The following is a 13,753-nucleotide window of genomic DNA, read 5'->3' as shown; positions in this document are numbered from 1 at the left end:
AAACAAAATACCCATCAAATATTTATCTTCCCTCTCCTCTCTCCTCTCTCCTACATCACACTCACATACCTTTCTTCCCTTCATTTTTTCTCATTTTTTCTCACATACACCACTACACTATCTCTCCTCCACCTCACACCCTCTCTCCTTCATATCACACCCTCTTTTCTTAAAAACACCAAAAAATACCTCTATTATTGATGCTCTTAAACTTTTAAATTGGTAGAAACATATTAATTAATAATTAAAATAGAAAAGCTAAACGGATGTAAATGTAAAGATAAACAAAATTAAAAGTAAAAACAAAATACAAATAAAACAATTTTGTTTGTGTTTATAGTTTTACTTTTAGTTGCACCTTTTGGTGTATTTGACCGGTGAAATGTCTATTTTAGTGAAAAAAAGTAAAAGATAACGTATTTTTTAGTACATTAACTTTTACTTTTTTAGCGGGGAGGGGTGATTATCACTTGCAAAAATTTCATCACTCACAACATCCAATCAAGTTCCGCCATGTCATCAACCATTATTCCGCATCACTCACAACCTTTTTTAGTGGCAATAGTCATCACTCACAACACCCAGCAATAAACCCTCACACCCCCTCACATCCTTCCATTTATCACGTGTGAATTTTTTCACCGAAATTGTTTTTCATGCGTTAAGATGGCATGGTGGCGGTGGTTTGTTGGATTGTATCACTCGTGGAAAACATTCATTACGGAGAAAAAGTTCTTCACCCGGCCTTCCCTTATACAATACATGTTGATTCCTCAATTCATTGATTTAACTTTAAGAAAATATCTAACTTTAATATTGTATCACAAGGTAGAGGATCCTGTACATTAATCCAGAAGTATGAGAAGTGTATTATAACACTATATAATACCATATAAACACCGTATAACACTGTGTAACACCATATAACACTATGTAACACTATATAAAATTATATAATAAATATAACACTATATTTTGTCTGATAGCATGTCTATAATAGATGTATACTGTTATATTTGTTATATAGTATTACATAGTGTTATATGGTGTTACATAGTGTTATATGGTGTTTATATGGTATTATATAGTGTTATATATAGTGTTATAATACTATATAATGTTACATAGTGTTATATGGTATTACATAGTGTTATACGGTGTTTATATGATATTATATAATGTTATATATAGTGTTATAATACACTTCTCACACTTCTGGAGTAATGTACACTATCCCTACCATGTATCACAATATTTACATGTTAATTTATTACTTTAATCAATTCAATTCAATATTTATCAATTTAGCTTTCTAATAGTGTTTTAAGGAATACACAGTTATGAGACATTTCTTTATATTGTTTAGAGATGTCTAACTATAAAAGTATTTAACAAAAGAATATAGATATTGATAAAAGATAACTATATATCATCGAATAAAATAAAATATGTCATCACCCACTTTAAAAGTTCTTGTTGTACATTGTCCATTTGAAGTTGGGTTCCCGACTTGCACTTCTACCAGAGCATTCATATCTCTCTCCGGGGCTTAATCTCTGACCGACATACACCAAACTGGAGCTCATGCTAGACTTACACTACCCGGAGCTCCGAAATGATCATATCTTTCTCAAAGGCTTCGACTCTTACAAATACTTTTGCAAATTAGAATATTAGTCCAATACAAAATCGCTTCTGAAAACACGACGTGTATGGAATTAACAAAACTACATACATATGGTGTTACAGGCACACCCAATGCTAACACACTCGTATCACTGGCACTTGCAAACGCATTGTAGCGATCCATGCACACGATTAATACACGGAAGCTCTAGGATGTTACATTTTTTATTCAAATAAAGTAATATATAGTTTTTACATTTCCGCTGATGGAAATAAATACAAATAGTAAAAACTAAATGGCTACTATGGTTTGCATGACCAATTTCAAATTTTAAACTGAATCAAACCGTTAAACAAACTAACCGTAATTCAAAAAATCTCAAATCAACCGATAATAGCGGAAATGTATTCATAATTTTGGAGAAGATTTCAACTGATTGAGAATTGATTGGGTTTCCATATTGAAGAACATAATTGGTGGTTTAACAAAGTGGCTGTGGAATGAGGGAAATGATTTGCCGCTCAATTCACATTTCTCTGAATAAGTAGCAATCTCACATCATCAAGTGAGGTAGCAAAGTTATTTTGTTTTAGTATAGGAGATATGAGTGGCGATCCTGCGAAAAGTGTGTTTTTCCTATAAATTGTAGGAAGCGATATGGGCCATCAGATTAGTGTGTTTAATGGCTGAGATCATTTTGGTGGCATTTTGGTAATATACATGTCTTTAAAATAGGCTAATTTAATTGATTGAAGGTAAACATGTCATTTAAGTTGTTTTAAATAAGGAAATAACTACCAATCATAAAACCACCTCCAAAAATGTCGTAATTTTTTTTCTCTCTCCAATCCCTCACATTTGGAAGCACCAAATCATACAAAAACAACGATAAATCAGATCTAGATGTGTTCATAGTAGTGTATTTTAGCGATAAAACACAATGTGACGAACTAGTGACTGACTGCTAAAACACAACATCAAGAATGCCAACTGATAAAACACAACGTGAACCAGTAACTGATAAAACACAACATTAAGAATGCCAAAATCATATTAACCAGTAACTGATAAAACACATTGTGATGAAATAGTAACTGGAACCAGTAACTGATAAAACACATTATGATGAAACCAGTAACTAATAAAACACGACATCAAGAATGCCAAAATCACATCAACCAATAACTGATAAAACACATTGTGATGAAACAGTAGATAAAATACAAAAGAACATGTCATTCATAAATCATAACTAGTATAACACACTGTGATGAAACCGGTAATTGATAAAACATAACATCAAGAATGTCAAAAATCATATCAACCAGTAACTGATAAAACACATTGTGATGAAACAGTAACTGAAACCAGTTCCTGCTAAAACACATCGTGATGAAACCAGTAACTGATAAAACACAACATCAAGAATGTCAAAATCACATCAACCAGTAAATGATAGAACACATTGCGATGAAACAGTAACTGAAACCAGTAACTGATAAAACACATTGTGATGAAACTAGTAACTGATAATACGCAACGTGAACCAGTAACTGATAAAACACAACATCAAGAATGTCAAAAATCATATCAACCAGTAACTAATAAAATACATTGTGATGAACCCAGTAACTGATAAAACACAACGTGAAGAAATTGTTAATGATTTGAACTTCGTAATTTAAAGTAACTGCCCTTTTGAAATCGTAATGATTTGAAATTGTCAAAGAGATATACATTTCAGTAAATATTTGGATAGTTAGTTTAGGATATATAATATTCCAAAATTAAATTAATAATCAAATTACCATCATGCCCTTTTGAATAAAAAAACTAAAACTCACATGTCACCTCCCTACTGCTTTATAGACTTTCTAGGAAACTTAGACTTTCTACCCAACTTCCACTTGAGGAGATATATATGGTTTTTACATTAACGCAGATGGAAATAAATACAAATAGTAAAAACTAAATGACCCGTATGGTTTGCACGACCAACGTCAAATTTTAAACTGGATCAAATTGTTAAACTAACTAATCGAAAATCAAAAGATCTTAAATCAACCGACTTGTTTCAGTTTAAATTTAAATAATACGAGAAATTTCTAATCTTTACTAAACACCCTAATCCACACCACTCTAGATTGCAGCCTTCGTTCTGAAGTCCTTACCTATAGAGGAAAAAAGTAAAAGTAAATACCCCAAATTACTTTACACCAAAATAACCATATAAAGAGATAATGCAAGAAGGTAAATAGCTGTTCATTACTATTATAATAATATTATATTATTTTCAAACACAGTTTCTTTCACACAGAAAAAACAAAAACAGAAAAATCTGTTGTACCACGTAAACACGTTCCCCCTGTGTTACTGCATCCTCTTCCCACCACCTCCATTCCTTCCACTCTTTCAACTTCCATTACACCATTTCTAGGGTTTTCATATCTTCATGGCGTCTTCAGACGAAGAAGGGGAAATCGTTCCCGATTTCGTAACAAACTACCACTTCGTCAACTCACATAACACACTCATCTCATTCTCACTCTTACCGCTTCACTGGAGCGATCATGACGTCGAAAACGGCGACTTACAGGTTGCGTTTTTGCACGGAAACATAGACGGAGGTCTGCAATCAGTCTACAAGGAAGTAATCGGGTGGAAACTGGAGCTATCTTACGCACAGCCTCACGTTTGCGTGTTATCCAAGGGGAAAACGTGGATAAACCTCCATAAACCGAGGAAAAGTTACGAGTGTCACGTTAAGAGTGTGTTGATTGTTGCCGATTGTCTTCATTTTGTTAGGAGGAACCCTCAGGCTGTTCAGAAAGAGATTTTGAGTCATTTGATGAAAAGTTGGAGGTATTTGTTAATGTTAAGTTGTAGTAAGTTGATTTGTTGTTTTTGAACTTGTTTTGAGTTGATTTTGTTTGATCGTAGTTATATTGATGAAAATTTTGAGATATTAATTAGTGTTAAGTTGTAGTAAGTTGATTTGATTTAGTGATTTGATGAAAAGTTTGAGGTATTAATTAGTGTTTAAGTTGTAGTGAGTTGATTTGATTTATCCGGTTTTTGATCTCTAGTTTTTGAACTTGTTTTGAGTTATTTTTGTTGATCGTGCAGTTCGGGTGAGTTTCGTGAGCCTCTGGAGAAGTGTCTAGCAACTCACTTGCCGTTGATTCGGATTGCTGTGGCTAGAGACAAGGATTTGGCGAAATCAGAGGTATGTTCTTCGCAAATTAGGTTTCGTTTCCGAAATTTGTAACATGTTAGTATAAGAAAGATGTTAATTGTCAATTGGAAGGAGGCATTGCATTTAGCCATTTATTGCTTAGTTATTGACTTGTTGTGTTACATAGTTTTGGTAACTTGTGTTTAGAAGTATATATAGAAGAATATGACTAATAGTCAAGCATTTATTACTTGATTTGTTGACAGTATCTTAAAGCATTTCTAATGGAGGTTGAGAATCCTGTGACAAGAGAAGCTCTTTGTGAGGTCAATAGCAATAATTTTGCTTATTTTTATCATGTTATTGTATCTATTGAAGAAATCTTTCCTTTCATTTTGCATTGAAGGATAATCAAACATTAAAAAAGTCTAAGTTCATAGTTCCTGACGGGGAAGAGGAAGAGGACGATGATGTGGACGTGGATGATGAGATTGATGATGACTCGGATGAACTGTTTGATTCTGTTTGTGCATTCTGCGACAATGGCGGTGATGTTCTCCTGTATGTTTCTAATTCCTTTGTATGGTGACTTAATTAGTTAAGTAAGACACCACTTAATTAGTTACTTTACACAACTTCTTCACGTATGGCAGTTGTGAAGGAAAATGCATGCGATCTTTCCATCCAACCGTAGATGCAGGACTTGACACATGTTGCGAGTCCCTTGGCTTTGAAAATGCAGCTCAGTACGAGGTATGAACCTATCTAGCCATATGTAATATATTTGTATTTTTCATTTTTATCATGTTCACTTGGCTTAAGCATAATCATCTGTGAATTATTCTGTATGCAGGCAGTCCCTACTTATCTTTGTGATAACTGTAAACACCAGAAACATCAGTGCTTTGTTTGCGGATCGTTGGGTTCCTCTGATAAGTCTTCTTCTGCTGAGGTGCTGTTATATTTATAGCCAACCTAAAAACTAATAAAATATTACACGTATGTTGTTTGTTTGTCAAATATAATTGACTTATTATTGAAATATGGTTTTAGGTCTTCCCTTGTGTTTCTGCAACTTGCGGGCATTTTTATCATCCTGAATGTGTTGCAAATTTGCTCTACCCATCTGAAGCCGATGGAGCCTTGGCTAGTCAACTTAAAAGTCAAATAGCTGAAGGAAAATCGTTCACGTGTCCCATCCATAAGTGCCATAGGTGTCAAGGAGGTGAAAATAAAGACGACCATGAATTGCAATTTGCAGTCTGTAGGCGATGCCCAAAGGCATATCATCGGAAATGCTTACCTAAGTAATTACGATTTTGCCTTTAAGCTTTGTATCTTCAACAAAGAATCTTTTATTAACTGGTTAATAATATTTTACAGGACAATTTCTTTCGAGGGTAGTGCGGATGGAACTATCCAGCAAAGAGCATGGGATGATCTCTTGCCAAAACGCATCTTGATGTATTGCAGGTAAGTCTTATACTTCATACTGCATGATCTAAATAATATGCACATATGATACAAAGTATTAACTAATGCATTTCCAGGAAGCACCCGATCATTCCAAGTATCGGGACACCAAAACGGGATCACATTCTCTTCCCTTCACTTGTACGGAAAAGGAATCAAGAAGGGAGAATAACCGAGATGATGTCGGAAAGAAGGAGCAATGCTTTAGGAAGTTTTAGAGTAGTTGAAACCGAAAGGAAGCCAAAAGTTGTCGAAAGGCAATTTAAGACAGTTACTTACGGTGACACCACATTGGAGAAACGCAAATCTTCCACTACGTACAAAACGACAACTTCCTTTGAGAACAACAAACCCATTCGTACGAATTCGGAGCGACCATCTAATATTTTACGAATTAAGTTACCAAACAAAGATATGCACCGAGAACAACGGTTACCTTCTAAATCAGTGAAAAAGATGGAAGTGGATGTGGATTCGCCTCCTAAATTAGACGCTGAAATGAAAACAAAGTACTTTTTAATTTTTTGTTAATTCTTGTGTTGTAATTTTTTTTTTGTTTATTTTGTTACCATTCACGTGTCGTGGTAACATTTCGGTGTGTAGGATTTTGAAACTAATGGAAGATGCTACAGCTTCATTTGATCCCGAAGAATTCATTAAAGAGAAGAAAATGAAATGCACTCATAAAATATACGTCCCGCAGCATGGATTGGATAAGACCATTACCATGGGAAAGGTGGAGGCTTCTGTTAAGGTAGTAAACCGACCAGACAAATCAATAAGAACACTAAAGCTTATAAATATGTTTAAACTCACAAGGTGTGTATATTTTTACCTTCGCAGGCTGTAAAAGCAGCCTTAAAGAAACTGGACGATGGTGGCAGTGTCGAAGATGCAAAAGCTGTTTGTGAACCAAACGTTCTTCATCAGCTCGTCAGATGGAAGGTATGGCGATAGATGTCCTTTATGTTAGTATTTACATCTACTGTAAGTCTGTAACACATCATGTGACATCTTTGTTTGAAATGTCTCTCTAAGGTGCAAAACAGTTTAGGGTTTAAGTTTCACATACCCTGCCCATTTTAAGATTCTTATGATTCATGAAGAAGGTTTATTTTGATCTGTTTATTTGTTGATGTGCAGAAAAAGCTAAGTGTCTTTCTCGCCCCTTTTCTCGTCGGAACACGTTATACTTCCTTTGGGCGACATTTTACAAAAGTAGATAAGCTTAAAGAGGTATGATCTTTGTGTTCCTCATGTTAAGCTACCTTAAACACATTATTCAAAAATTAATGAGTAAAATGCCATTTTTGTCCCCTGAGGTTTGGCTACTTTTGCGACTTTCGTCCAAGTGATTGTTTTTTCACATATGGAGGAAAGTCGCAAAAGTAGCAAGCCTCAGGGGACAAAAATGAGATTTTACTCAAAATTAATATTGATGAAAGTTGGATTGTTACAGTGTCATACAATTATGAGTACTTAATAGTCATAATTAATAGTAAAAGGACTGCCATTGTAAATGATGGGTTAAACAACCTTAACTAACCATTTGAAAGTTAGTTAAGTTGTTAATCTCACTTCACTGTACTTAAGCCAGCTAATCAATAGAATAATCAGGCAGGAATCGACACCATCTAAATCCATTAATCCTTGTAAAGTAAACATCCCATGCCAAAAGCACAATAATCCATTTTAGACCGAAAGGTTTTTTTTTTTTTTTTTTTTTTTTTTTTTTTCATATAATCTACTTTGATATTTTCTGGACCCCACTTACTCCCCTTTAAGCAACTTGATTATGAAAATTATCCATGCTCTATGGTGACAATAACCAACTTTAATTGTGCAGATAGTTGATAGACTCCATTGGTATGTGGAAGACGGTGATACGGTAAGAATCTTTTGTTGTTTCTTTTTTAAGGTGGTTGGTGCACAAGTAGGCATGACTATGGGCTGGGTATGGGATGGGTTTAGGTAATCTCAGTCCCATACCCAATTATAAAACCATGTCGCATACGCGTCAAGTACCCGTTACACAACATCCATTGGGTTCACGAGTATACTCGTTTATGGTCTTTGGTAGTTAAAACTTATTGCTCACTGGGATGCCCGTTACTGAAACACAATCTAAAACCCACCTAATAACCGATTTGAAATATTACATATTAACTAAACCTCCCATCCTCTGTTATCAGATAGTGGATTTTTGTTGTGGGTCGAATGATTTCAGTTGCTTCATGAAAGAGAAGCTTGACAGCACGGGAAAGAAATGCAAATACAAGAACTACGACCTCATCACCCCAAAGGTAGAGTAACTTGTCCATTAGTTTTAACAAAATCTATAACAACGTTACAAGATAATAAAATATGATTCTGTCTTTCTGCTCAGAACACATTTAACTTTGAAAAAAGAGATTGGTTTAGCGTTCCTGTAGATGCACTACCTGATGGTTCTCGTCTGGTAAGATCCTTGAAACTTAGCGTTTATGCTCTTAATAGGTCCGAATTATATTCTAATAGTTACTTTCTTGAAAGGTAATGGGACTAAATCCTCCGTTTGGAGTCAAAGCATCTCTAGCGAACAAATTTATAGATCACGCTCTCAAGTTCAAACCAAAGCTCATTATTCTAATCGTTCCTCAAGAAACTAAAAGGTATAATAACATAAATTGTTCGTGTGCTTGTATTTACGTTATATAATTTCAATTTAATTTATATACACTCTTTTCTGTGTTGCTATTACAGGCTTGACTATAAAAGGTCCCCATATGATTTAATCTGGGAGGAACATGACATGTTGTCTGGCAAGGTTTTATTTCTACTCTAGTAACTTTGATGTCTAAGAAGTTAACTAATTACGTTTTATGGTCTTGCTCATATACTTCCTCTTGGTCCTTGACTCCTTTCAGTCATTTTACTTACCTGGATCGGTGGACAAACAAGACCAGCCATTGGATGATTGGAATATCAAACCGCCACCGCTCTCACTCTGGAGTCGGGCCGACTGGACCGAAAAGCACATAGAAGTAGCCCAAAAACACGGTCACATTGAACAAAGGCAAACCGTGCCACATCAAGAAGCTGAAAGAGTAGTCTCCAATGAGTTAATAGAAGAAAACCTCGACTGTTTCAATGATCTACCCATGTTGGATGAGGTCCTGAAAGAACCTGATGCTACTCAACGTAACTGTGAAAACATGTATATGACGACGTCACATACTTTTAGTGACATGGCTAGCATGGATCTGTCGAGTCCAGTAAATTCCTCCTCGAACAACTCCAGGTCCGAACCAGTAAGACTCAACCCGCTGTGCATCCAGCCTGGACCGCATCCAAGTTATGACCCACTACAATATGCAAATACAAGTGATCCATACGGGCCGGGTGTTGGGTTTGGGTACCCGTATCCTCAGTCTGGTCATTATGCTAACTATGGTTACCCTGGTAGTTCTAGCCACTATGGTCAACCAGATTATACAAGTCAGCATGCTAGCTATGGTTACCCTGGTAGCAGTAGCAACTATGGTCAACCAGAATTTACGAGTCAAGAGGACGTTTGGCCACCAGGTACCACCCCTCATGGGTATAGGTACAATTAGAAATTATCATGGTTTAACTGCTTATTTTGTATGAATGAATTAGAACTATATCAGAGGACTGAAAACATATTCATATCTGATTTCTAATATTTAAAAAACTGGAAATTTAGTAGCATTTCACACTATCAACCTCTGGAACACACTTTTTTTCTTCTTCAATGAAGCACCCAATTCTCTCCTAGGAACACAAAAAACGACTCACGGGGCGCTTGATAGCCCTCGGCAAAGCGTAAGACAACGTTTTCACATGTACTAACCTTACATCACCATACATTAACTAGTGACGCTTAATTTACTTGTGTTTAGTCGCCTTAATCTCTGATCAAGTTCCGCCATTACCACCGTTTCTTGCTTCTTCCTTTGCTTCGATAAATTGGTTGTCATAAAGCTAATTTTTTCAAAGGCAACCTGCAGTCATCACAAATGAAGGTCAAATCAAGTAGAATGAAATGAAGGTATATACATACATAACTTTATGTATAGGGCGTTGACTTACTGTCAACAAGTCATCAGGATCGAATTGATGATGGGTGGTATTCTGTATTATCTTGATCGCATCCCCAACATGATGTGTCATCAACAACTCTTCTTCCTTTATCTGTAACATCAACATAACCTTTTAAAATGACCCATTTGACCCGAACCCGTTTAGACCTGTTAGCTACCCGACCCACTTGTTTTACCAGGCTTAATTTAAATATACAAAGACAAGCGTATGATCATTACCTTGAAAACAGCCAAAGCTACATAAAACAAGACACTTGCCCCTTCGTAAAAGAGAACATCCCACACTCTCATAGTTGTCTGCACAAGTACATACGATTAATAAAAGATGGATAAAGCATAAGTTGTGGGTACGAGACAAAAACGATTATTAGCAAACGTTAACCTCTGAAGGTAAGCTTTTAGAAAACAGGCAAAGAAACCACTCGGTAGCTACAAGCGAAACATCAAACCCAATAGCATCTAAATGAGCAGATAGCCTGCAATGTTTGAAAATCATATACTGCGTAAGCAATGAAAAATCTATGATAATGCATACATGGTAGGACCAAGAATATGTACCTTGGGCATTTCTTGGTCAGCAAATCTTTAAACACCCTTTGGTCAACATGGCAGCCGGATAAATTGTCGGTGTAACAATCGTTGACCAATACGTTTTCTAGGAGGACTGCTAACATCCAGAAAGCTTCCTCTTCGGTTTTCATCACGAGTAACAACAATGCTGCCACGTAATTTAGGCCCTGTATACAATAGTCTATTAAGTCTAAAAAGAAAAAAAAGCTAACTTCATCATTGTAGGGATGACCTACAAACCCAATAAGTATGAGACTGGGTTGGGCTGATTAGAGAGCAAGTTGAGTCAAACCAGCTCTAGCTCGGGCTCGAAGTTAAAAAGAGCAATCTCTGTTAGGCTCGAGACCTCTAACAAGCTAAAGTGTGCTTGGATAAGTCTTGAATAACTATACCAAAAAAGATGTAATTGAGGGGGTTTTTTTTTAATTATAGAAGTTAGGTTTGTTAAATGGCCTACTCAACTTAAGCTAGCCAAACGAGCGAGCTCATCTAGACTCGAAATTTAAACTAGCCAGCTCGGGCCGGCTATTTAACTTAAGAGCTGAATTTGACAAGCTATTTAAGCAGCAGTTGGTCAATTGCCATCCCTGTTAAATGAACTTTATGACACAATAAACCAACCAACCAACCTGACAATAACCAACATCCGAATCGCGGAAAGAGTACCCAACAAGAACACGTCTCACCGCCGCATGCCCCTCCGGTGTATCCAACCACGGATGACCAGGGAACGTCCGCGGCAGGTCCTGCATCAACATCAAATCTCACAATTCAAATTCAAAATTCAACTAACTTAACAAAAATTCAAAAAAAAAAAAAAAAAAAAAAAAAAAAACACACACATGATCAATCTGCTTGGTGGCAGGGGTGACCCTATCTTGAACAGCACTTGTTAGATCATCATAATAGCTATCAGGCACGGTAGATTTCTTCTTGGCAGCCCCGGATAACGAAAACCACACTTTCGGCCTCAAACCGGGAGGAATCCCCTTCCGAATTAGCTTCTTCAAAGCCATAGCATTGACCAAAAACGAAAACCTCAGGGACGATTTAAGCGCGGCAGCCGTAGACGAAGACGAAACCGCCTGCATATACCAATTATCCCCTTTGCTTGCTTCCATAGCCCACCACACCTTATCCCTTTCCCTCATCTTTTCCCTGACATCATTCAATATGTTAACATCATCAACATTACCTTCAACCATAAACCCATAAGGATCTTGAAACTTTACAACAATATTTGCCCTTCTGGCATGAATACTGGGCCTCAAAAGAGGGATTTCGAAAGGTAAATCCGTGCTTCTGTGCATCTTTTGAGGACCAAATCGAAGATGGATGGATGGGTGTTCGTTGAAGGTTATAAAAAAAGTGGTTCCTGAAGAAGAATAAACAAGAACAAAATGGGTTGTTGTTTATATATATAAGACGATGGAAAAGATGAAGAAGAAAGTTGAAAGGGTGAGTGGGTGAGAAAGGGTTGAATAAAATTCGAATTTTTTGAACGTTTCTCCAAATGGGTGGTGGTGTTTCAGGAAAACTTGAATTTGAAACCATCAAAGGACAAACACGACTAACGTTAGATAGTGGCAAACATAAACTACGAACAAAACAGATTTCTTGAATTTTTTTTATCGAAAAATAATATATTTTATTTTGGTTTTGGAGAGTTGGCCAAGGCCGGGCGGGCGCTTTCTAAACAAATTTCGACATATGTTAAAGAGTAAACTGCCATTTTGGTCCCTGTGGTTTGGCCAGTTTTGCCACTTTAGTCCAAATCTCAAACTTATTACATCTGGGCCCTGTGGTTTGCATTTTGTTGCCATTTTAGTCCAAAACTCAAATCAGGTCAGATTTCAAAATAAAAAACCTTGGTTTTTGTCCTTTTCCTTGGGGGCATTTTGGTCTTTTTCTAACTAAATATTAATTAAATCTTTATCTATTTATAAGTTATTATAAGAAATAAAAAAATAACCTAAAAAACACATCTCTCTATAAAGTATCTGCATTCTCTCTCTCTCTAAACAAAATCTGACTCTCTCTCTTCTCTCTCTCAATAACTCGATCCAGATCCAGGATGAATCTCTCTCTCTAAACAAAATCTGATTCTCTCTCTTCTCTCTCTCAATAACTCGATCCAGATCCAGGATGAACAACAACAAAACATTCGTCGCCGCTGAGGAACAACCGTCGCCGCCTGAGGAACAACCGTCGCTGCCTTTGTCTTCGCAGGAACTGAATGAGAGAGAGTCAGATTTTGTGGTGAGTGTGTTGATGGAGGTTGTACTGACAATGGATTTACGGTGATGGATGGTGAATAATAAAGGTTGTGGTGAAGGTGTGTTGATGGAGGTAGTGATCGGAGATGATGTTGGAGAAGGTGATCGGAGATGATGGTGGTGCGTCGTGAGAGATGGTCAGATCTGCCGGTTTTGATGATGTTCTTGATTTTCTAGGTTTTGTTTGTATACAGTGTTGAATTCGTTCTTGTTTTTCTGGGTTTTATTGCAAATATGATATTTGATATTTGATGATTTTGGGTTGAATTCGTTCTTGTTTTTCTAGGTTGAATTCGTTCTTGTTCTTGATCTGGGTTTTGATGATGATGTTTGGTTGATTTTGGGGAACGGTTATGGTGGCGGTGGTGGTGAGAAGGGGGAGGAGGTGGCGGTGGTGATGGTCGCATGGCTCGGGCCGGGGGTGGATGTGTGGTGGTGGTGGTTGCGACGGTGTTGACGGTGGTTGTTATCCGCCATCGCTGGAATAAGAAGAGTTCAGGAGAGAGAGACTGAGAAAGAGAGAGAGAGA

At 36.6% G+C, this 13,753-nt stretch overlaps 2 protein-coding genes across 2 annotated transcripts; one reads left to right on the top strand and one right to left on the bottom strand.

Moving 5' to 3' along the window:
* The first annotated feature begins 3,957 nt into the window (after positions 1-3,957).
* Positions 3,958-9,993, top strand: LOC110914158 (protein ENHANCED DOWNY MILDEW 2). The gene is made up of 18 exons (XM_022158973.2): positions 3,958-4,489; positions 4,754-4,853; positions 5,069-5,128; positions 5,209-5,363; positions 5,456-5,555; positions 5,656-5,754; positions 5,856-6,109; positions 6,186-6,275; positions 6,353-6,784; positions 6,879-7,029; positions 7,119-7,220; positions 7,419-7,511; positions 8,122-8,163; positions 8,468-8,578; positions 8,662-8,733; positions 8,808-8,926; positions 9,018-9,081; positions 9,182-9,993. Exons 1-18 carry the CDS (start codon positions 4,080-4,082, stop codon positions 9,869-9,871), a joined length of 3,144 nt encoding a protein of 1,047 aa, XP_022014665.1. The 5' UTR covers positions 3,958-4,079; the 3' UTR covers positions 9,872-9,993.
* LOC110914163 (TBC1 domain family member 2A) lies at positions 9,956-12,524 on the bottom strand. Its single transcript, XM_022158978.2, has 7 exons — positions 11,791-12,524; positions 11,578-11,694; positions 10,937-11,115; positions 10,761-10,854; positions 10,598-10,675; positions 10,368-10,469; positions 9,956-10,279 (listed from the first exon to the last, which is right to left on the bottom strand). Exons 1-7 carry the CDS (start codon positions 12,256-12,258, stop codon positions 10,145-10,147), a joined length of 1,173 nt encoding a protein of 390 aa, XP_022014670.1. The 5' UTR covers positions 12,259-12,524; the 3' UTR covers positions 9,956-10,144.
* Between the last annotated feature and the right edge of the window lie 1,229 nt (positions 12,525-13,753).

This window comes from Helianthus annuus, chromosome 3 (genome assembly GCF_002127325.2).
Source record: "Helianthus annuus cultivar XRQ/B chromosome 3, HanXRQr2.0-SUNRISE, whole genome shotgun sequence".
In the NCBI taxonomy this organism is placed as follows: Eukaryota; Viridiplantae; Streptophyta; class Magnoliopsida; order Asterales; family Asteraceae; genus Helianthus; species Helianthus annuus.
Note: the sequence above shows the minus strand (reverse complement) of the source record. Positions and strands in the feature narration are given on the sequence as shown.

Bases quoted from the DNA above. Each gene is read 5' to 3' on its own strand.
- LOC110914158 (XM_022158973.2), top strand. From the start codon at position 4,080: ATGGCGTCTTCAGACGAAGAAGGGGAAATCGTTCCCGATTTCGTAACA. The intron at 4,490-4,753 runs GTATTTGTTAAT...TTGATCGTGCAG, and splicing joins CATTTGATGAAAAGTTGGAG to TTCGGGTGAGTTTCGTGAGC. The intron at 9,082-9,181 runs GTTTTATTTCTA...GACTCCTTTCAG, and splicing joins ATGACATGTTGTCTGGCAAG to TCATTTTACTTACCTGGATC.
- LOC110914163 (XM_022158978.2), bottom strand. From the start codon at position 12,258: ATGCACAGAAGCACGGATTTACCTTTCGAAATCCCTCTTTTGAGGCCC. The intron at 10,855-10,936 runs GTACATATTCTT...CAAACATTGCAG, and splicing joins CTGACCAAGAAATGCCCAAG to GCTATCTGCTCATTTAGATG. The intron at 10,676-10,760 runs GTTAACGTTTGC...GTACTTGTGCAG, and splicing joins CTAAAAGCTTACCTTCAGAG to ACAACTATGAGAGTGTGGGA.